The 22,501-nt window shown below is 50.4% G+C and overlaps 1 protein-coding gene across 3 annotated transcripts in view; it reads right to left on the bottom strand.

Annotated features, from left to right (window-relative positions):
• RHBDF2 (rhomboid 5 homolog 2) overlaps nt 1-22,501 on the bottom strand; it is a 78,422-nt gene that overhangs the window by 18,408 nt on the left and 37,513 nt on the right. For all 3 annotated transcript variants that reach the window (XM_032792827.1, XM_032792826.2, XM_032792828.1), the window contains 3 exons: nt 7,168-7,326; nt 6,324-6,451; nt 1,533-1,725 (listed from right to left, as the gene is read on the bottom strand). In XM_032792827.1, the coding sequence (XP_032648718.1) occupies nt 1,533-1,725; nt 6,324-6,451; nt 7,168-7,299 (453 nt within the window). In that variant the 5' untranslated portion in view covers nt 7,300-7,326. The remainder of the gene's footprint in view (nt 1-1,532; nt 1,726-6,323; nt 6,452-7,167; nt 7,327-22,501) is intronic.

The following is a 22,501-nucleotide window of genomic DNA, read 5'->3' as shown; positions in this document are numbered from 1 at the left end:
TTCAGTTTTCAGCTCCGTGTGCACATGAATGTAAGAGACAGAAAAGAGAGCCACAAAGATACACCTTACGCAAGTGAACCCTGTTGTGAGTGGGTTTTCTGCCAGGACTGAACCCAGAACCTCTGGATCTAAAAGTCTGAGTTTCTACTGCCTGAGCCATAAGACTAGGTCCTATCCAACAGGGCTACACTATGCTCAGACAGCATTTCTGGGAATCCTTTGCTGAAGTTATCTCCAACAGTCTGATCTGAAGACACCTGCTCCCCTGCACTCAGACCAGAGAGGCAGGCAGGCTCAGACTAGGAATCCCCATTTCAATCATTTAAAGTGAGAGCTAAGACAGGAGAAACCCCTTGTGGCACTACGCCCCATATTCTTCATAGAGTTGTTGTTATGATATGAATATGGCATAACTAAGATATGTTTTATGCAAGATGAGTCATGTGAGATTTCATTGGAAAGATGATGGATTTACTGAATGTGATGGTCCTATTTGTATGCATGTATCATTGCTGTATCTGAAGTTAGGAATGCTGACTATATCAATTACAAGAAAACGTTTGCAGTCAGTCTGGCTGGTTAGTCAAACCATTAGGGAGAACACTAGATCTTTGAAGATGCTAATCTCCTGCCTTCCTGGGACGCTGCTTTGACACTGAAGGGTCATGTGATCATGTCACCTGGTACTGGACACCATCTTGGACTGCTGTATTTTTCCACTGGTGGAGGGTAGGGGTCAAACTGGGAAACAAAGGATTCCCACCACATATAAATCCTTTTTAAGGCTAAGGAATGAGTTAATCAGGGTCAGTTCTTCACTGAATCCCTACGCAAGATGACTGCTAAAAACACCCAAGACTGAGCTGGACCCAGGCTAGAAGGTGTCTGGTCTGTGAAAGGAATATCTGGAATTCTAAGCTGTAAGCAGAAGACATTTGTCTTCAAGAATCTCGGAAACCTGCTTAAACCAACATTCAGGGTGAGAAATTACTACTTGTAGCCCATTTCTTTAGTGTCTTAAGCTTAGTTTACATGTTTGCTTTATTTGCTCAGTAATCGACTTTGATTGGTTTGCTATCTCTTCTAATCACTTAAAATCTATCCTTTGTACTGTAGTTAATAAACTGGTTTTGTTTTCTAAAACCCAGTTTGTGCAATTCATAACTGGGGGGGCATATCTTCCTCCACACTGACGGAGGGGGCAATTTTCATGAGCTTACGCTGTACAGATTTCTGCGCAGCACAAGACAATACAATTTTGGATTTACACTCCAGAGGGGCTGTGCACTTGAGTATTGGGCAATCCCTGAGCTGAGTCTTCCCACACAGTGCTGATCTCAGTGCCTCTTTCTGCAGCAGGGTGGGGCCCTACCTGGGTGTGTGCCAGACGTGGCTTGAGGGCCTGGCACAGCAGGACAGCATGAGGGAACCCAGGCTGGTGGAACAGGCAGGCTCAGTAGGACCCCAGTACATCAGGTGGCACCCCGGTGTGTATGTGTGTGGGGAACCCGTCACACCCTTGAGAGTTTTACCTTGGGCATCTTGCCTGGCTTCGGTGACTCGATGCCTTGGAAGGAGGGCACCTCCTGACTGGGTAGCTCCATGTCTCGGTAGGGGGCCTTGAGCTTGCCATATCGCATGCTGCAGTGCTGCCGGCTCTTGCGTTGCCAGTGCTCCCGCTTTCCCTCCCAGTCACTGCTGACACCAAACCACTGGGCTGTCCCGCTGCAGAAGCAAGTGTTTAGAGAAACAGTGCCTATCTCTGCACAGCAGCCTTTACATTCCTCCACATGACAGAGAACACAGCAAGTCATTTAAATATAGAATTGGAGGGCAAAACAGTATCAAAAATAGACCATTTCTGAACCTTTTACACCATCCACATCTCAGACACCATCACCACCACCTCCAGAGCTGTAAGCAACTTCGGATATTGTCCACACTGCATCTGGGGTGTGTGACTGCACCTGGAGCCTGGTCTACAATATAGAAATAGGTTGACATAAATCGCTTTGCAGTGACCTCTTTATGCCCGTGTTTACATTCAAATTTGTCTCCGATTCATGTAAGTGCCCCATTACGACAATGCAGTGAAACCACCGTCCTCCCCCACCCCCAAATGGCATAGAGCTAGAGACTTGTCCACTCTGCAGATTTTAATGCACCCCCGCAAGCATTTCCAGTGACAGACAGACAGACACACACATCTATCAAAAAACAGTTGAGTTTATTAGTCAACTGCAGCACAGTGAAGTCCTTAGAGTAGCACAGACAAAGGAAGGTTAAGCATAGGCCACACTGGTTAGCCCAGATTCCGGCCAAGCTGGGTGAACGCTATTGTTCAGGCTCTGGTCTGTTTCCAGATGCGAGCCCTGACTCCTTCCAGCAGCCAGCTCTTAGCCCCTCACCTCACCCCTCTCCAGTCCTTTGTTCTCCAGCTGGGGAATGTTGCTCAGCTTCCCTGAAGAGAGGTGGGGAAATCTGCCTCCTGCTGCGTCCTTGGTGGCTAGGTATCAATCCCCTGGGTGACTGGATTTGCCATCCTTCTTGTATCCTCCATTCATGGGAGGTCAGTCTCAGCCAGTCCTTTTTTTTAAATGGCACATTTCAAGCTCAGCCAGGCACGCAACATTAATACCCATGTCTGAGAGCCTGCCCTGAGAGCAAACACTCCTTTTCCCCATACCAGGTAACACCACAGCATATAGGGGAAACTGAGGCACACACGGGCTTCGTAAAAATAGTACAGAAAAGTCTCACTTCATCTCACAGTGTGCAGCTGTCCAGATGATCATTCCAACTCCACGCACATGAGCTACTGTGCCTGGAGTAGACAGGATCTCCTGGGCCTGTGGGGAGAAGAAGCTGTGCAGGTAGAACTTTGGACCAGTCACAGAAACGTCGACATCTACAAGCAGATGACACGGGGGATGCAGGCGAAGAGTTCTGATGCAGACAGGGATCAGCAGCAGGACTATGAGAAAGTGAAGAAACTTTGCCAGCGATACCACAAGGCTGAGAGGGTAACAGTCAAGCTGGTGCAGCACCGGAGATCTGATGCTTTTACAATAAGTCGCATGCCTTGCTCACCAGAGATCCCACCAGCTCCTCCCAGAACACTGCTGATGCCTCCGAGGAGCCTGAGATGGAGATCCCTGTCATGGGGGGGAGAGGGGAAAAGACAACACAGCAGGGGACTCCAGCCATGCTGCTAGCTAGGACCTGTTGAATATTCTGCTGGAGACTAGCCAGTCCATGTGAGCATGGATGAGCCTGCAGATGAAGGGGAAAGGAGCTTGGGGAACCGTGCGCATGCATGTTTCCTTACTACATTTAAATTAAAGTTGGTGCCCGGCCCACACCAAAAAGTTATCGACTTTTCGTTGTATGAGAAGAGGTAGCAGTACAACAGGCAGAGAAGAGCAGGCAGCTGCTTTTCATTCCTCTGCTGGGTTAGGTGGGAGGGGAGGATAGGAGCAGTTTGGAGAGATCGCGATGAAGTGGTCAGGGAGGCAGTCCTCTCCCTAACGTTTCTAGGCATGGCCGCAGGACGCTTTCCCAGGTCAGTCTGGGAGGAGTTCAGCTAGCACCACTGAAACAGGCCAGAGGCATATGGGCTCAGACAGCTTTGGGATGCCAACAGCAACTGGGCTCACTGGTCTGTTGTGCCCCTTCCAAGTGAAATATCAGACAAAAACCACCACTGCCTGTGAAAGCCAGTGCCAATATATACTGCCCTTGCCCTGTACTCAGACCCATGCTGAACAGAGGCTCAAATTCTGTAGCTTCGTGAAACAGAAAATTCAACTCCTCACCTCTACAGGCCGTACTCACTGTGGCTGGGGCGGTGCTGAGCTGAGGTGCTCCACAGCATAACCATCACTGGGCATTTCTCATTAAAAGGATTTATGGGAATAAGGGGAGGGAGTTTTGACGTTGGTTATTCCCTTTCTGTGGGGCCGGAAATGTAATGATACATTGGTCTATTTTGACCTGGTGGCACTGAGGGGGACCCATCCACACACGTAGAATGCCTGGCCTTGTGGAGAAGAAAGAAGAGGACATGTTCTGTGAGATCCTACAAGTCAATGCTACATCCGCCCGTGAACAAAGGGGGCTGGAGAGCCAGCGTGACCAATGGCATAGAGACAGAGGACAGGAAAAAGGCAAGGGAGTAGTCCCAGAAGGACAAGGAGCAGGAAATGCACCAGGACATCATGGGTCTTCTCAGACAGTAAGCCCTTGGTGTACAGCTTCACAAGCCATGGGAACAAAACGGATAGGTTGTGTCACGCAGAATCACTACTGGCATTTCAACTCCCGCCAGTTAGGAAAGAACACCCCTGCCTGCAGCTTTTGGGAAAGTCCTGTGTTCTTAAAGAGGTGAGCATCATGCACCTTCCCTGATCAACCCACAAGGATATTGGTGAAGCGTCCCTGGTGATCGACCAATGTTTGCATCATCCTGGAAAAGTAGCCATTTCTGTTGCTGTACTCTGTAGCAAGGTGGGCTGGTGCCAAAATAGGGATACGACTGCTGTCCATCACCCCACTGCAGCTCAGGAACCCCATTACTGCAAATTCATCTGCCAGCAGCCCCTGCACGTTGCCAAGAGTCTCACTCCTGCATAACAGGATACACTTCATGGCGCGATACACTTTCATGAGTGATCCCCACTGGGAATTTCCCAATGCCAAAATGCTTTCCCATTGCAAACTTCCAGAGGGTGATTGCTGCTGGTTTCTCCACTGTCAATGCAGCTCTCATTCTGGGGTCCCTGTGCCGGGGGGTGGAACAAGCTCTGCACACAAATCCAGGAAGATGGCTTCTCACCTCCCAAGGTTCTGCTGCTACCACTCGTCGCTCCAAACCTGCATTACGATGTGATCCCAACACTCAGTGCTCGTTTCACGAACATGGCAAGCAACCCTGAATTGTTTCTTGCTACGTCCACCAGCCAACTGCCTTCTGAGACAGCCTCATGTCCCTGGTTGTTGGGGTACTTCCTGAAGGTCTGCAAAAATCAGAGGAGTTGTATATCCTGTATTTGCCACGTTCACAAGAACAGCGCAGAACTCTATGGTTTCCAGGCTTCTGCCAGAGCCTGAAAAGCATGGAGTGGATTGTGGGATTTTGTTAAAAAAAGGCACAAAAATGATGGGAAATGGATGGTCTTACGGGACGCAGAGAGTTGCACGCTGGGAACTTGACCCCTGGCTCCCCGGAGATCTGGGTGAATCCTTACTATCCATAAAACATTGCAAAAGTGGCCCAAAAGGCACTGAACTGGACGATGGTGCATGGCACGCTGGCACCAGACTTTACATGGACACGCACTCCTGGTGAGCACCAAGCACAAGCAGCCAAGGACATGCATGCCTCAGCAACATGCAAACTGCAGCAGGCGTGTGCATTGACTGTGGTTTGTACGCAGACAGCCTCAGGCAGGCGCATCCGTGCTAGCTTTAATGTTAGAACGCTAAAAATAGCAGTGAAGATGCAGCAGTACAGACCCTGAACTTGGTTAGCAAAGCAAGTATGTCTGAGGAGCTTTTCTAACCTGGCTGGAGCCTGCAGCCCCACATTTTCACAGTTACTTTTAGCCATGCTAGTTAGATGACTGCTCGCACCAATGTGCCTCCCTGCGGTGCAATCACACCCCCAATGGCAGCGTAGACATGGCATTCAGGGTCTAAGAACACACAAGGCACATGCGACGTTCAAACCGTTCATACTACAAGGGAAGAGAGTTCTTTGATCCCAGCCCAGCCACTTCACCCACAGAAGCCTGCCAGAGTTTAGCTCAGTTAGCAGCCTCTGCTCTGGAGGGACCCAGCCTGCAATAGCAGGGGATACCAGAAATTCAGACCTCTTGGCAACAATTGCTGGTACGTGCACCGCACTGGGACCAGGCTTGTTAGGTTGGTGCTGAAACAGAAGCACACGTGAATGCATCTGTGAAAGCCCCACGTAAATACCACAGAGAAACATCCTCTTGCTTTTTGGCACTGATCTGTGAAAAGCATGAGTTTGAATTCTAACTGAGGAGACTGGTATTGTTCCTGGAACAGCAAACAGCCAGGCAACACACAAACAGATGAAAACCCAACATGGGACCTGGTCAACTTATTTCAGCTTCTTGATTCTAACACACGCAGCTTCGACCTCCACGCCTGGTTCCGCAGCGTGTCATCTGCAGCCAGGAACAAGACCAGAAAAGCAGGGAGCCAAATCTGTTCAACTCCTCTCCCCACAGCCTAGCACCAGGTGCTGCAGTGTCCGACACAGGGTGCCGTAACACCCCGTGCTGCATGCTCCTTACTTGCGGATGCTCTGGGACAGGGAGGTCTGTCTGTGGAAGCCGGGATGTCTCTCCAGCGTGTTCTCATCCCTTTTCCCTCTGGGCTCCTGTAGGCTCACGCTCTTTTGATACACTGGGTTTTTCAGAGGCTGGAAGAGGAGCCAAGCCATTAGGAGCAGAGCTAGGGGACGGGAACACTTCTGTGTATAGCTGGGATTCCCCACAACCCACTGTTAAGGGAGGCAGAGGGGAACAGAGCCTGTCAGCCAAGAGACTGACCTACACGTTTGGGTTCTTGCAGGGCTCACCTTATGTTTGACCTTAAATTAAGAGCTTGACAGAGGGGTCCCATGTTCAGATGTGCTGCTGGCATAGGGAAGCAAGGAGCAGCTTCAAGAACTCCAATTGCAAAACTGAGTCCCCCCTGTACCCCATCTGCCTACCCTTTGGCGCATCCTGGGCCCCTTAGACAGCTCCTGCGCCCAACCCTTGGCTGAAGGGATGAAGAGCAATGCTGTGGGGAGGGAGCCCCGTAAAGCCATTTCATAATGGGCAGCTAATGGGGGAATAACTAATCCCTTGGAGATGGACCGTCAATGCACATTATCATCCTGAGCAGCGAGTTGGGAAGCAGCCTGGAAAATGGCAGCATTCAGGGCTCAGAGTTGCATGGGCTCTAACCAAGCAGCAGAATGGGACAGGAGATGGGTGCTGGGCTGGGGAACGGGGCTCGACCATGCTCCCAGAGGAGCAGCATTCCCTAGTACCTTACCACTGCTACAAAGAAACCCCCTGCTTCCCCAACGCACCCTCCCGGGTCACTGGGAACTAACCGGCATTGGGAAATCGGGGATCCCCCTCTTACCACTTTTGGGTTGCTTTCCTCCTGTAGCTCCACTGGTGGAATGGTGATGGAGAGGTCAGGGGGCTTCTTGCTCTGCAAGCGGCTGCTGCTGGTGCTCGACCGGCTGCCCCCATTCTTATTGCTGGATGACATCTCAAACAGGAGGAGGAGTTACTCAGGCTAAAGGGGGAGGAGAGGAGAGGGGAGAAAAGTTAGGCCCTAGATTTCTTGGCCCACACTGCTGATTGCACAGGGGAGGAGGTTGATCAGCCTCCTCTCTAGGGGGAAGGCAAGGTAACGGCCATTTCATGGATTTATCGCAGATAACCGCTAATGGCTTTGTGCGCTGCGGAGACCCCCTGGAGGAATGTCAGTTCTTTAAGTGCTTGTCACAAGCAGAGACATGCAGAATCCTTTCCTTTAACTACTTCCCAAAGGGCCAGTGGGAGCCCCTGCTCCTCAGCCATATGCTGCTAGAGATCAACATTTCACACTCCTACAGTGACTTCCATGCAAGGATCCTCAAGTGCTACCTAAAGATCACAACACGTCTGACTCGTGCACCATTATCCCCATGTAACAGACGGGGAAAAGCAAGCGGACTTGCCCAACGCAGTAATTCAATGGCAGAGACAGGAACAAAAACCAAGATTCCCACCTGCTACTCCCCTGCTCTAAGCCATTCTTTATCGTAACCATGCAGCAAACCTCCCACCACTAGTCCTATCAAATGCTTTGACTTGCAATGCTGCCCAGAAGGGTTGGACGGTGCAGCTCAACATAGCAAAGACAAAGGCTTTGAAGAGGTTTGCCTCCAGCCCAAGGTGCTTGTGGAGTTAGAGACATGGCTGGCAATGGGAACTGACAGCTACGCGCAGATTACAGTACATGCAGCTTGACCACAGCAGCAGGAAAGCCATCGGAAGTCATGCCCACTCAAGCAGACGTCCAGTTTTCAAAGAACTAACCTGGCATGGGTCCAGAACTATGACCCCCCAGGTTAGGCAGTTGCTCTGAGCTCAGTGGAAAGAGACGAAACCAAGAAAGGAAACTAAAGCTGAATAGCAGAAACATTTTCAGACCACGAGACCTATTTCCATTCTGGAATCATCTCCCCATGGAAGCAGTGGGACTCTCCAGACATTGAAAGAAAGATTTCCCACCAGAAAGTGTCCTGTAGAGAATGAACCAGGGAAAGGGAGTGGATAATCAGAAGTCTTGGCCATCTCTGGTTTGTAAGGTATTTAAAGGCCTGTTGACTAATCAGTCAGGATAGGAGTGTGAGAATGGTTACATCACGGTTCTATCTGGAGCAACCTAGTGTGAAAGAACATGATGCATTATGGTCTCTCCTGCCCCAGTCTAGCTAAAATCACCCAGCCCAGCACTGGGTGCATGTTGTGTGTGGTGTGCACAGTAGAAGTTCTTCCCAGCTCAACAGAAGCCTCAGCAAACTGGCTGGTCAAGGTCACTCATCTGCCCTTCTCAAACTGTGGGGGAAGGGGGAAAAGAGAGGAAGGAAGGGTGGGCAGGAAAGAAACCCCTACACCACTGCAAGATTTAGCCAGCCATCGCTTCTGCTACCATTTAAGCCTGTTCCACGCCTGTTAAGTGTGTAGACGCTCATGGAACGGGACTCTAACCCTACAGCAAAAGCAGCCAGGAGAGCATCTTCAGGAAGTCCCAAGGAGGAGAGCCGAGGTGTGCATACTACACTGGAGTGGTGGCCGAGTAGACAGCATTGTACCAGGCAGCCCATTCGCTACGAACACAGGGATGGCACAACTCCCCATTTGCTGGGGTCGGTGCCGTCCCCTCCAGCTCTCTTCAGGTTCGGTCTGGGGAGACAAGAGTGTTTCCCTCTGCAGAGACTGTTCTCTGAAGGCAACATGACAGAAGCACTTACAGTTCTGCAGTTAGTGGCTCTTGCTTTTGAAACACAGGATGGGGGCAGACTTTGGGGCAGCTAGTAACAAGCACAGGCTGACCTAGGATGTAATGGTCCCTCCTGGCCGTAATCTATAAGCCTTTACTGCACTTATGGAATAGCACTTCCCTGCTCCCCGTCCCATCTAGTGCAGTGCTGGGGGTGTCCATTTAGATTGGAAGCTGCTTCTTAGGGGCTGGGGCCAACATCTCCTCTTTGTGCCCTAGAGCAACAAGCACATATGCAGCTATTTAGGCCACTCACCAACCAGCCAACGCTCCCACTGCAGGGGGGGGAAACTTTAAGAAGTGAGCAGCACCAGGAAGAGCAGTGAGTGGGAAGTTTGGTAGCAAAATCTCTAGGATTAAAATGAACTTTGAGCAACACTATGGACCTGGAACTCAAACACATGCAAGAAAAAGGGCTGCATGCACCTCACACAAACCCTCACATGGACTGAAATGAGCTAGACAGTTTCCTCCACACGCCTAGTAGACACGGAGCCTTCATTTGGGACTGGCCCACTTTTGCTTCATTTGAACAACTTGTAGGCAGAGACCAGGTGAGCAGAGGATGCCCTGGGTAGGACTCAGGAGCACCGGCAGAGATGCATTACAGCGTTACCATCTCTTGGAGTCCCATGGCATTTGATGATTTAATTAAAGCCCCAGCTCCTGGAGTCACAGGATTACTGTGAATTCTCTGCATTCATAAAAACAGTTTCTAGCCCTGCTGGCTGCAGAGAAAAACTTGAAAACGTGACCCAAGCATGAGCCCAAAGGATAAAAATTCAAAAAAGACAAGAGATGACAAGTTTGTGTTTTATTCCTCCCTCCCCACAAATCTCATGATTTTGGAGGGCCTGATTTACTATTTTTGAACACATGGCATTAGTCACACTGGAGTCAGTGCTACCAGCCCCTCATTTTTCTCTCTCCTCTCCCGCCCCTCCAAAAAATATCCTAACTCTGTTCAGTAGCCTTGAAAGCAGATCATTAGAGACCAGACATTTTGCCTTCGCTGACTTCTGCATGAGCCAGGTGTTTCCAAGCTTGCTGCCGCTACATTGCCAGCTGGCTCATTGTTCTCACTAGCAGAGAAAGCCTGGCCCACAAGAGCACTCCTTCCCTGCTCTGGCCTGGTCCCACTGCGGTTCAGCCTTTGACGTGTGGGAGCACACTCAGCATCCAGCTGACATTGCTTCAGAACTCCCCTCACTGAACCTGGTACAACAGGCCAGAAAAGTGACATCATCCCCATTAGCTCTTTTTTGAGCCCGGAGAAATGGAAGGGAAGTGAATTCCACTCCCAGGAGATTGTGCCAGCTCCATCTGAGTTGTTGCACCAATTTGTGAGCAATGGAGCACTAGAACAGCCGTACCCTATTGAGTTCTTCTGCATGTGGATTCTATGCTTTAGAGCAAAATCTTCTAGTCTATGGGGCGGATTCTCCACTGCTCCCAGCGTGTACTGGTGCAGTGCCACTCGATGGGGATACCCAGGCAAGTGTGATGGATGCAAGGCTCCTCTAGGCTCCCTTGATGCCAACACAATAGACTCATAATCCCAGCCTTACAGACATATCCATGCATAGTTAATAATAGCAGCCAGGTCGGAGAGCTGTGGTGAGCCCACTGCCATAGGTGCATGAGAGCTCCCAGCCAGGCAGGCTGTAAGCTGTCATAACAAGGGACTTTCCTTGGCTCTTCAGTCCAAGCAAGGAAACATGCCCTGGAGGAACTAGCTGGGGGCAGTGGGTCAGCCGGATTTGCAGTACAGCTTTTAAGTGGTCTCCTCACCTCCTTATATAACTATTTAGGTCAGGCAGGCTAAGCCCAGCACGAGCTGAAGCAGGAATGGCAAGGGTTAAAAATCCACTTGCTCTCTCTTTACAGCTAGAGTGGTGCTAGTGGGGACCCTGTAGTGAAAAGGGAGGTTCTGAACCTGCTCTGTTCCTGCCTGGCAGCATCCTGGGTTGTGTCAGCAGGGTGGAGTTTAGCTTGTGTGTTTATGGACAAGGTTCTAGCACTGGGATTTGGGAGCCAGAGGGAGGGCGAGGAGTGAGAAGAGAAAATAGTGTTGGAGCTGGAAGGTGGGGACAAGAGACCAAATTAAAAGCCAATAAATCCATTGTGTGTTGCCCCCATCCTGACCTCTTGCAAACCCCATGCTCAGAGCTACAAATGCAGGGACGCTCTGCTGATTGGGTGCCTTTGAACTACATTAGCCCAGTTACTGTAAGAGTTTTAAAAATTAAGACCCTCTGATCAAAGTCTTCAGTACATTGGTTTGCACGAATTAGGATTTGAAGGAGAACGGGCAGCATGGTCCAAAGGAAAAGGCACTGCTTGGGGTATCCTAGGAGGGTTCTGTTACCATCTCTGCCAAGTACCCAGCCTTGGGCAAGTCGCTTCCCCAGCGTGCCTGTTTCCCCCCTCTCTGAAATAGGGATGATTTTTACCCTCTCTCGTGAAAGCGCTTTAAGACTAATGATGAAAGTGCTGAGTAAGAGCTACCAACCAGCACAGGACCACCAGAAATGGCTTCCATTAGTCAGGGCTGGTCTTCACCTGCTGCGCTACACTGGCACAGAGGCGGGAGCTCTGTGGGCAGGAGACTCTCCCCCATGGACAGAGTGCTGCCTACATGGGGGGGTTAGGTCAGTGGTGTAACTACATTGCTTGGGGTGGGGGATGTATTTAGATGGATATAGGTCTATAATATAGATCTGGCCTTAGCACAGGGATTTTCAAATTAGAGGTCAGGACTCCTTAGGGGGTCACGAGGTCATTACATGGGGGTCACAAGCTGTCAACCTCCACCTCAAGCCCCGCTCGCCTCCAGCACTTATAATGGTGTTAAATATTAAAGGGCTGTTCACCTCCAGGGATGCAAATCTAACCCCAGCTCCCATTAGCTCTCCCCCACACCACAAGCCACAAAGGTCAAGCTTGCTTTGGAAACAGGCTGGAAGTCCTAGATCTTCACAAATTCCTTTCCTCCCCCAGCCCCATCCTCTGCCACACTGGATGCTAATGTTATCATGAGAGTGGTGGGTGGGGTCTATTGCAGCACAGACAACCCCAGGAGTTCAGACATAACGAGTCACATCCCTCAGCCAAAAACCACCACCATAAATAACAGCCCCAAAATTACTGACTTCAAAACAGTGAGATGTTTTACTCAATCTTGTGAGTTTTGAGCCTTTAAGAGTCGTGCTCTCAAGCTTCTTTGCAACCACAAGGGCTAAAAATAGCTGTTTTCCAGGAAGGTTTGAGCTATGAAGCTACTCTATAGTCACGCATGAATACTGTATGTTCACGGGGATACTGAGAGGTTTTCTGTGTGACTACACCAGGCTAACGATTGGAGAGTGAATGGGTGAGGTTCTGTGGCTTGCAATGTGCAGGAGGTCAGACTAGATCATCATGATGGTCCCTTCTGACCTTGACGTCTGAGAGTCTGGAAGACAAATGACCCCTCTGCAGTCATGAGAGTTAAGGGAAAATGCCAGGTTTCCCAGCTTCGGAGATTTTTGCCTCCTCTCCAGCCAACCTACAAACCTGGTTTGAATCAGAACAGGAAAAGGTCCAGAGCAAAGGAGATCAAAAGGACTCCGGCAGGTAGGAACAGGAACCTTCTTGAGAGGGGAGGGTCGACTGTCCAGGGGAACCAGACAGCACACGAACATGCTGAGGGTGTCTAAAGAAGCTAGCCCTGCCCAGGTCACCACCGCGGGGTGCTGGGGCATTAGGTCAGACAGACAGTCACATAAGGCTCTTTTAAAACCCTCTCTCTCTAAATGCATTGTTCCTACTGTTAAAACAATGCGGTTGTTTAAGCTCTTTGATCACCGTGTACATGGTTGGTCACAGACTCAGAGGGAAGAATCGCAGGAGCTAAACCCAGCCAGATTGGCTGACTAACAGCAGCTGATACACAGCTGGGTACTGTAGCCCCAGGCCCAGTGTCAGAGTGGGAAAACTGCAGAATCCCACCCCAAGAGGGGTAAAGGCACCAGGGCCTGACACCTCATTTCATGTAAAACGCAATCCCAAGCTGGGTCTTCTATTCAGAGTGGGAAATATTTTGCAAAACGTTATTTCCATCCATCTCCTGCTGTTCAGCAACAGCATCAAGATGAACACCAGAAGCACGTGAGAAGGAGAAACCCTGGAGCTCTGAGCTTCCAACGTGCCACCCTGAAATGTGGCTCAGGCCATCCAAAACCAAAATGCTTGGCAGGCATTTCATGCGGGGAGCAGAGGCTTAACGGGGGCGACTAATACTTCGAGCTGAAACATCTCTATTGTGTTTCTAAAACTAAAAGCCTGGCAAAGAGAATAGCACTGCAGATATTTTAGTAGAGAAAAATAATTGCATGGATCCTATTAGGAAATTATGCAGCACCTGGAAGAGATGCAAACCTTCACCGCTCTGAGCCACGTTTGAGTCCCACGTGCACACTTGAGCCCAGGACTCTAAGAGGAGGCGGCGGTAACGCTTGGCCCAATTAGCGTAGCCTCCACCACCAAAGCTACTCAGTAACTCCCTCGCCGCATCCGCCAAACAGCCAGCCAGGAACAGAAGAGCCCTGGGCAGCACTGCTCTTAGAGATGCTGAGCTGTCCTGTTTGCTACCATGTTACGGACTCTGCTGCCACCTTGTGAGAGACAACGCAACACACCCTCTAGAAACTAGGCCACCTTCTGGCTCCATAAGGGCTTTCGCAAAAACAACTCGCTCGCCCCACATACAGCCTATACTGGAATGAGGAAGGTCATTGAGCCATGTGAACGGACTCCGGTGGAAGAAGAGACAACAGGTTGGAGCATGAGAATGGGAATCAGGCAACACTGGTTCTCCGATGCCCTCTGACCTTTCACAAGTCACGTCCTCATTCAGTGCCTCAGTTTCCCCAATTGTAAAACAGGGATAAATATCCACCTGATAGAGCTGTGACGCTGCTGAATTTATTAGTGCCTGTGAGGTGCCTGGAGACGCCCAGTAGTGCTACAGCAGCACTGTTCCATATCATGAAAATGGACACGCATGGGATTTTTGACTCCTGATTAGAAAGACTAATCCAGGGAGGACGCTGCAGAATCTGCTTTGAACCAGCCCAATCAACGGCTAGCCTGGTTCTTGTCGGGGCACATGCAATGGATCTAGGGTTACTCAGCACTAGTCTGCACTACTCTGTTCCTGATGCAATGCCAATGGGCCCAGCTTCCCCCGCTGAGCCTGCCTGCTTGGGAAGTTACTCTACCCACACTTCTGTAGTCCCCACCCCCTGCCCTCTGCAAGCACCTCAGTTTGCTTCCTAGACAGAGCAGCTGCTTGGTGCCCGGATGCCAACAAGGGTGCCCATTCTGTTGCCCATTGGTAACTCATTCAGTCTGAAATGAGAGGAACCCCTTCTGCACCCGCAGAAATGTCTACATTGCTAAAGCATCAACAAGCTCCAGTGGGGCTCTGCTCTGCACTCACAGCATAAGCAGGGCTAGGTCAGGAGCCCCCAGGCAGCACCCACTCGCTAGCAATCCAGCAGCTGGCATTCCCTTAGTGCTGCTCCAATGTCCCGACACACTAAGACATTGATCTCATTAGGGCCTCTACTTTGCGCTCTGTCCCGAGTGACTGTGGTCGTGGAAGAGTCCAAAACACTTTCTGCAAGTGCAAGGATGCAAACCCAGCACCGTGGCCAAATTCCAAAGAATGTGCTACCCTCCTGCATTCTCAGTCATTAATGGCATTCTTCACTTCCTGTCCTGAACTGCCACACAGTAACTGTGCACTGGGAATGACTGATGTGCACAGGGAGTGGGGAACATGCAGAGCACTCTGTTATTGAATACCTGCTGCATTTCACCACTGAAGTAACAGCTCTCCTCTAGCTTAGAGGGTTCGTAAGAGCCATTTCATTGGGAAGGGCTTGGAGATCACTATATTAGAGGCACTTTAGACATGCTAGGTATTGTTAAAGCAGTTTGGGTTCCTTAGAGGTCAGCATGCCGCGTGGGGAAAGTTAGCCTGCAGGCAGCAAAACCCAGGGCAGCGAGCTGGAGAGAATTTCACAACAGCAGGGTCAGATTCTGAGCAAGGTCATAGTGCAGTGCAAAGAGGAAGCAGGAAGGCAGCTGGCCAAGCAAGAGTGGGGCATCGACTGATCAAACAGTGCTGAGAGGGGAGGACCGTGCAGCACCAAAGGCTGCACTGCTATGGAACAACAGGATGCAAGTGACCAAGAGAAAGAGCGACTGCCAGTCAGGAAGCACCTGGTTTTATTGTCTCTTAGCACTAAGGACAGAGGCACCCAAGATGCACCAAGTACCTGGCCTTTGCATCCTGAGGGAAATCAACCAATCCTCCCCTCCTTGTTTCCTTGCTGCCTCTAAAAGCAAAGGGAGAAACTTGGATAAATCCAGGGGGAGGATGCCTATAAGTCTTTGGAACCAGAGAGACGTAGCAAGTCCAAGAAGCATCGCAACTGCCTCACTCAGACATGCCCAGCAGCCTCTGGCCCCACAGACTCAGCACCAGGGCACCGTGCCAGCACAGCGACACGCCTACATAAACCAGTTGCTCCTTAGTGCTTGCAGGCTCAGGTAGTGCCATCACCCCCAAGACTCTTGGCCACAAGCACCTCCACCTGAGTAGTTCTAGGGAGGGTTGAGAACCACACGTACGTAGATTTGCTAATGCATCTGTGTTCAGTGCCTTATGAAGAAGGCGGCCTTTGGCCAACACTACGTTGGGTTCCTGGGGAAGCAGAGTGCCTGAGACCCCAGTGCAGCATGGGAAAGCTGCGGAAGTCACCACATGTCTGGCAATGACCGACTCATAGATTCTGGAGTCTTTGCATGTTCTTCAGCCTTGGCCCGTAGTACTGCACGGATACAACCCCTGGGGGACCTGTCCACGTGATAAAGATTCCACGCAATCTCTACCCCTGCCCCTCCCAGCCTCAGAGCCTTGGGGAAACCAAGGGATGAAGGGAGATAGGAGAGGGCAGCCTCAGAGTCTGCAATCCGATTTGCAGCAATGGTGCTCCTGGCTGCTTCCTGATGAGGCCCCACAGCTGTCCAGACAATCTTGGAGCCCTCACTCTGAGCCACGCTCTAGGCCCGCAGCTCCAAATGGGTGTCCTACCTTCGAAATGGCGTATTGGCTCTCATGCTAGCCTGAGCCTAAAGTGGAGTCTTTTCCTAAGCCCCGTAGCAGGGCATGCACTACACGAACCTTCCCGGGAGACGCTACTTGTACTTCTAATGCACTCATTGCTGTAGCAGCTGGATATCACCACCATCATCCCTCCCCCCTATGCACTTCAATACATAGAAAACTCTACCTACCCTGGAGTGAGACCGAATTCTCTCTGGACTTGTCTACACAGACTTGGGTTTTACACTCAGGAGTTAACGATTGCTGTTTAACTCAAGGCCGTTAATGTGCTTGTAAAGACCAGCCTGGAGACTCCCCTAAAGGTTTGTTCCAGGGCACAAACATTTGGGAGCTTCCCCAAGCCCTAGGGCTTGGAGAGCATCTAGACTACAAGATCTGGAGGAAGTTATAAATTAACTGAGGGTAAGAAGCCACCGCAGGGACAGATGCTCTCTGAAAACAGAGCCTCAACTTTTCACCCTTCTCTTACCCCACACTCTCACCCCAGAGATGTTAGACTAAGTGGAATCTTTTTAGCAATTGGCCTGAAGCCATTTCTCTTACAAAAACTTTCTAGTGAACCCTAGAGAGCCAGGCCTCTGCATGCTGGAACAAAGCACTCTTCACACCCCATCCCATTTGTAAAGGGTACGCGGAGAATATATAAATCCTGCTTTAAGCAAGATTCGGCCATTTCTCCCTTGAGTATCTATTCCTTTGCCCTTCTCCGCTGCTTTTCACCCCTGGCCCTCCAGCCACTTTCTGAACGAAAGAACTCACTGCCCCCTTGTGAGGCGGGGGTTATTTTTACAGCTGTGGAAAGACAAGCACAGAAAAGGTTAAGAGAGTCTTCCTAAAGATCACAGTAACTCGGTGGATTTCTGGTCCCAGCTCTGCTGAGTCCCTGACTCCAAATCCTGTGCATGAGCTATAGGACTGTCCTCCCAAGACACAACCCATTCCAAAAAAAAGCAGGCCATAAAACACAGTAAGTTACCAGCACTATAAACCATCATCATCTAGATCAGGGGTTCTCAACCTTTTTATTTCTGAGGGTCCCCCACCATGCTATAAAACCTCCACAGCCCACCTGTGCCACAACTTTTTTCTGCATATAAAAGCCAGGGCCAGTGTTAGGGGGTAGCAAGCAGGGAAATTGCCTGGGGCCCCACGTGAAGTTAAGTTGCTCAGGGCCCCAGGCTTCAGCCCTGCACGGCTGGGCTTAGACTCACTGCAGCCAGGGCAGAAAGTCTAACACTGGTCCTGCTGGGCAGACCCCCTGAAACCTGCTCATGGCCCCCTGACAAAAAAACATGGAGCTAAATCATTCAACTATGGAACTTATCTCAAGACACCTAGTGAGAATAAATTTGACCACCAGGGGGCAGCAGCATCCCTGTGTGTTCTCCGTGCACAAGCCTTGGCTCCGACACCAGATGTGCTGTGACAGCTCTCAGGGAGAGGAGTGCACACACAAGCAGGACTGTAAGTTATGCTGTACTGACTGATCAATATAACCAGAGCCCTGCCTACCACCGCTGGCCTGGGGGAAGTCTGTGGTTCTCACCAGCAGGAAGCAGAGCAAGAGAAAGCTATCTAGGATGAACAACAAGGAGTACTTGTCGCACCTGAGAGACTAACATTTATTTGGGCATAAGCTTTTGTGGGCTATAACCCACTTCATTAGATGCACAGAGTGAAAAATACAGTAGGCAGGTATAAATATACAGCACATGAGAAGATGGGAGTCGTCTTACCAAATGAAGGGTCCAGTGCTAACGAGGCCAATTCAATCAGGGTGGATATACCCCATTTCCAACAGTTGACAAGAAGGGGTGAATATCAGAGGGAAAATTACTTTTTGTAGTGACCCAACCAATCCCAGTCTTTATTCAGGCCTAATTTGATGGTGTCCAGTTTGCATATTAATTCCAGTTCTGCAGGTTCTCATTGAAGTCTGTTTTTGAAGGGTTTTTTGCTGAAAAATGGCCACTTAAGATTTTTATTGAGTGTCCAGGGAGACTGAAGTGCTCTCCTACTGATTTTTGAATGTTACAATTCCTGATGTCTGATTTGTGTCCATTTATTCTTTTGCGTAGAGACTGTCCGGTCTGGCCAATGTATAAGGCAGAGGGGCATTGCTAGTACATGATGGTAGATGTGCAGGTGAATGAGCCCCGGATGGTGTGGCTGAGGTGGTTAGGTCCTATGATGGTGTCCTTTGACTAGATATGTGGACAGAGCTGGCACTGGGGTTTGGTTCCTGGGTTGGTGTTTTTGTTGTGTAGTTGCTGGTGAGTATTTGCTTCACGTTGGGGGGCTGTCTGTAAGCGCGGACTGGCCTGTCTCCCAAGGTCTGTCAGAGTGAAGGACTGTCCTATCTAGGACGGTCAATTGCATGTGAAGAAAGAGGCCATTTGGTGAATACATTTTAATGCTTAGCAGAGAGGCAGGATGCAGCAGCAGTCAGAGCACTAGCCTAGGACTCAGGAGACGTGGGTTCAATTCCTGCCTCTTCTCGGGTGTCTTTGGGTGAGTGGGTCTCTAAGTCTCATGTGCAAAACGGCAGCATTTCCCACCCGCCCAGGAGTGGTGTGAGGATCACAATCATTAACATGGCTAGGTGCTCATTGGTAATGGAAGCCACACGCACCATACCAGAGGTGCACCACAGACCTCTGAATGATACAACTGACTTAGTTCCCCAGGGCAGCCAGCACAGCACACTGCTCTGAACAGAAGGCTCAGAAAAGGACAATTAAACTCACTGAAAGCACCACGGGAGGTTTGCATCTCGGCTGGTAAAGGAAAGGCCGCGTGCAGGGTTGGGGATGTCCTTTGTACCACAGTGCCCAGCCAGCCAGCGTTAGGCTGTACCATGGCTCGACCACTCCCACCGTGGCTAGGTTTGTGGGGGTCACCAAGCCCTGCTTTAGGGCAATAGATTTCAGGTTAGGTTCACACATGTTGGCTGCAGTGAAACATTTTAGGCCAGAATCAGGCTTGGGAACAATGGGAGCAGCTGGATGCTGAGCTGTTGGGGAAGTGGCCCTTCGGCTATTTAGCCAAATGCACGCAGTTCCCATCTCACAGCAGACAAGACCATAAATACCAGGAGAAGAATGCGTCACCTCCAGCTTAAGGATTTTAATAAATAGGCCTGAGCGCTTCAGCAACTGATTTCTCAGACCCCTTGTTTGAAACCCGTTCCATTCTCCTCGTTTACCTTACCAACAGGGCTTGGCAGTCCTGGCTGAAAGAAAGGAAACAGAGGCAGATGCAACTCCAAAATGCTGCAGTGACATATTCAGTCCAATCCCAGGGAATGCCAATTGCTCCCACAGATGATTGATGAGCAAGGTTTCCATTCTAAAATGGAATCATCTCATCTGGACTCTGAAGAGGGCAGCTACCACAAATCCATTAAGTGGGAGATTTGGCAGGCTACAGACAATGCATTTGCCATCGTAAATGCAATTAGTCCAGTCCAAGATCTTGCTTGAGGCACCATCTGGAGTTCATCTGATCAGGTAAACAGCCTGGACAGGAAATGGACCATCCTGACTCATGACTATAGGCAAATCAAGCTCCCTACACTTACAGGAGATACCCTGCTGCTGCTTTCATCCCATGCAAAGAGACCTATGCTGGATACTGGCTGAGCCACAGGGAAAAGCTCTCAATGTCACCATGCAACAGTTAAACGTGCCCTGTAAGGTCTGAGGGCTGCTGGCATGCTATTTTCTGCTTAATCCTAACAATCAAATGGTTAAAGTGTTCCTATTCCAGCCTAAAATGCTGAGGTTTTATGCTGCAGAGCACTGGAAGGAGTGAAGGGGCTCTGCACCGGATGGCAATGCCCAGCTGCATTGTGCTAAGCAGACAGAATGCCCCAGGACACCACACCCCCTTGAAGAGTGTGAACCAGGAGCTGGGGAGGACCCACAGCTCTGCCTTCTTTGGGGTTTCCAGTGCTCCTGTGGGAGTTAGACACTTCTGACCCTTTGCACACGGCTGGGGATTATGGATGCACCTGCAGAGAATGGGGAAAGGTCTTTGTACAATCTCTTTCATTTCAGTGCCTGGGCAAGGCAAACCACCATCTACCCAGAGAAGCTCGCCTCCGGAAAGCCAATATTCACACAAGCTGTTTATCCCTTTCAATGGGCTCCTACACTTAAGGTCACTCCCCAGCAGGAGGGCTGGCCCTGGCCCTGGCCTCGGCCTCAGGAAACAGAGCAAGCCCTGGAACTGCAGTCCTGGTGCCGGGTGAGCTTGGAGATGTCAGGCTGGGCCAGAACAGCGCAGTTCTCCTTTAAGGGAAAGCAAGGCTGATGCCCCTTTGGCAACACACAATGGGAAGGGACCCCCAACCTTCTGCAGAAGGCAAGAGCAAAGTAGTAACCACCAGCCCCAGCACTACCAGGGAAGTCTCCCCAGTGACTCAGTTGCATCATGGAGCAGCCACCACTGTTTGGTCTGATCTCCCGGCTTTGTTACAACACGTTGGCAGGAACTCCACTTCCCACACTGGCGTCCTTCCCTCCTAAGAGGGCCAGAATCCCACGTGGAGTGTCTCGTCAGTGTGGACTCGTGCTCTGCTTCCCTCCTACTCTTCTGTCCATCGCCCGAGGGCAGCTCCAGACTACAGCATGACCCCCTCTCACTTTGTCTGGGAGATGCAGTGATTCAGCAACGAAGAAACTAGGGCAATGCTGCAGAAAACACTTGATCTTCCTCGAAGGACTGTGCTGTGCTGCAGCACCAGTCCTGCCATGGGCAGCAACTGGCCAATGGCTTCCCCAGATGTCCGAGCCCCAAGAGACTCCCGTTAGCAAGGGAATGGGTCAGAGTGGTGCCATAACAATGGGCACAAGGGCAGCTACGTAGCACTAGGATGGAACAAGATCCACAGGACTTGGGGGAAATCTCAGATTCCCGAAGTGATGTAGGAGTGCAAGCAGCCCGAGACATGCCTGTGATGACTTTATCTAGCATTTACAGAGCACTACCTTGCTGAGTGCTTAGAACTCATCCCCCAGGGCTGTTGAAGGAAGAGGGAAGGTGGTCGTATGGTTAAAGCGGCAATCTCGGGCTTAGGTGATCCAAATTCAGTTCCGAGCACTGACAGTCCAGTGAGACCTCGGGCAAAACTTAGCCTCTGAGCTTCAGCTCCCCATGGGCACACATCCATCCTCCCCGCCCCAGCACCATTGAGATGGTCAGCTCTCTGGACACAGGGCCTGTCTCTTAACAGGGGTTCATGCAGTGTCTAGCACAGAAGGGTCCTGATCTCAGTTGGGGCCTCTAGGTGTTACCTTAAAGGACAACAACTAAGCAGTCAAGCACAGAGGACTGCTTAGATGTATGCTGTATGAACAGTGACTGAACCGCACCTGCCTGGTGCAGGGCTCCTACACTGCACAGACCTTAATAAGGCCAGCATTACCCTAGGGGAACACTGTTTTTCCCACAGCTACTAGCCGTCCCTTTTCACAACATGCACAGAGCGTTCTGCACTTGCTTTCTCCAGGATTGCCTCACAATAGCACTGAACTGACTTTTCCGGTTCCACGGCACCTGCTAGATTTGCATGTCCTGGTGACTGCAGGACGTATTCTCCCAGCGTTTGCTGTTCTGCAAGACTTATCCCAAGTAGCACATGCCAAGGAGATTTACCCACTTTGACAGCCTGGTCCTGCCCTGAGTGGCTCAGATACCAGAGAGGAAATTGCGTGGTTTAGAAGTGACAGCAAAAAGGGGTGGGGGGGAGAGATGGGAGGATTTGGGTTCTAATCCAGGCACTGGACTCCCTCACATCTCAACCAATCTGGCTAGAATACTGCGAGCCACATCTCATCCAAGAGCACTAGTGCTGCCCAGCCAGAGCCTGAAACTGGAACAAAGCTATGGCTGCTATGTATAAGTTCATGGCAGTCAGGCTCCAAGCTATAGCCACTTGCTGTGTGACAGCAGCCGGGCCAGGACTCGGATGCTCCTGCTACTGTAGTCACTAGTACTTGTTGCATCACGGCAACATGACCAGGGGAACTAACCTTTTGTTTAGCAGTGTAGGGTCTATGATGCAGTGGAGTACCTTTGATGTTATGCAGAAGGTTGTGGAAAGGTATGTATGTTACACCCCCCCATGTTCATGTATGTTACACCAAGAAAATATTGTAATAAATGGTGTGCATTTCTCCCAGCCCTTTGAAGGCAGAATCAAGTTAGATCAGGGCTCGGGTGACCAGATGTCCCAATTTT

The sequence above is a fragment of the Chelonoidis abingdonii genome, chromosome 13 (assembly GCF_003597395.2).
Source record: "Chelonoidis abingdonii isolate Lonesome George chromosome 13, CheloAbing_2.0, whole genome shotgun sequence".
Classification (NCBI taxonomy): domain Eukaryota; kingdom Metazoa; phylum Chordata; order Testudines; family Testudinidae; genus Chelonoidis; species Chelonoidis abingdonii.
Note: the sequence above shows the minus strand (reverse complement) of the source record. Positions and strands in the feature narration are given on the sequence as shown.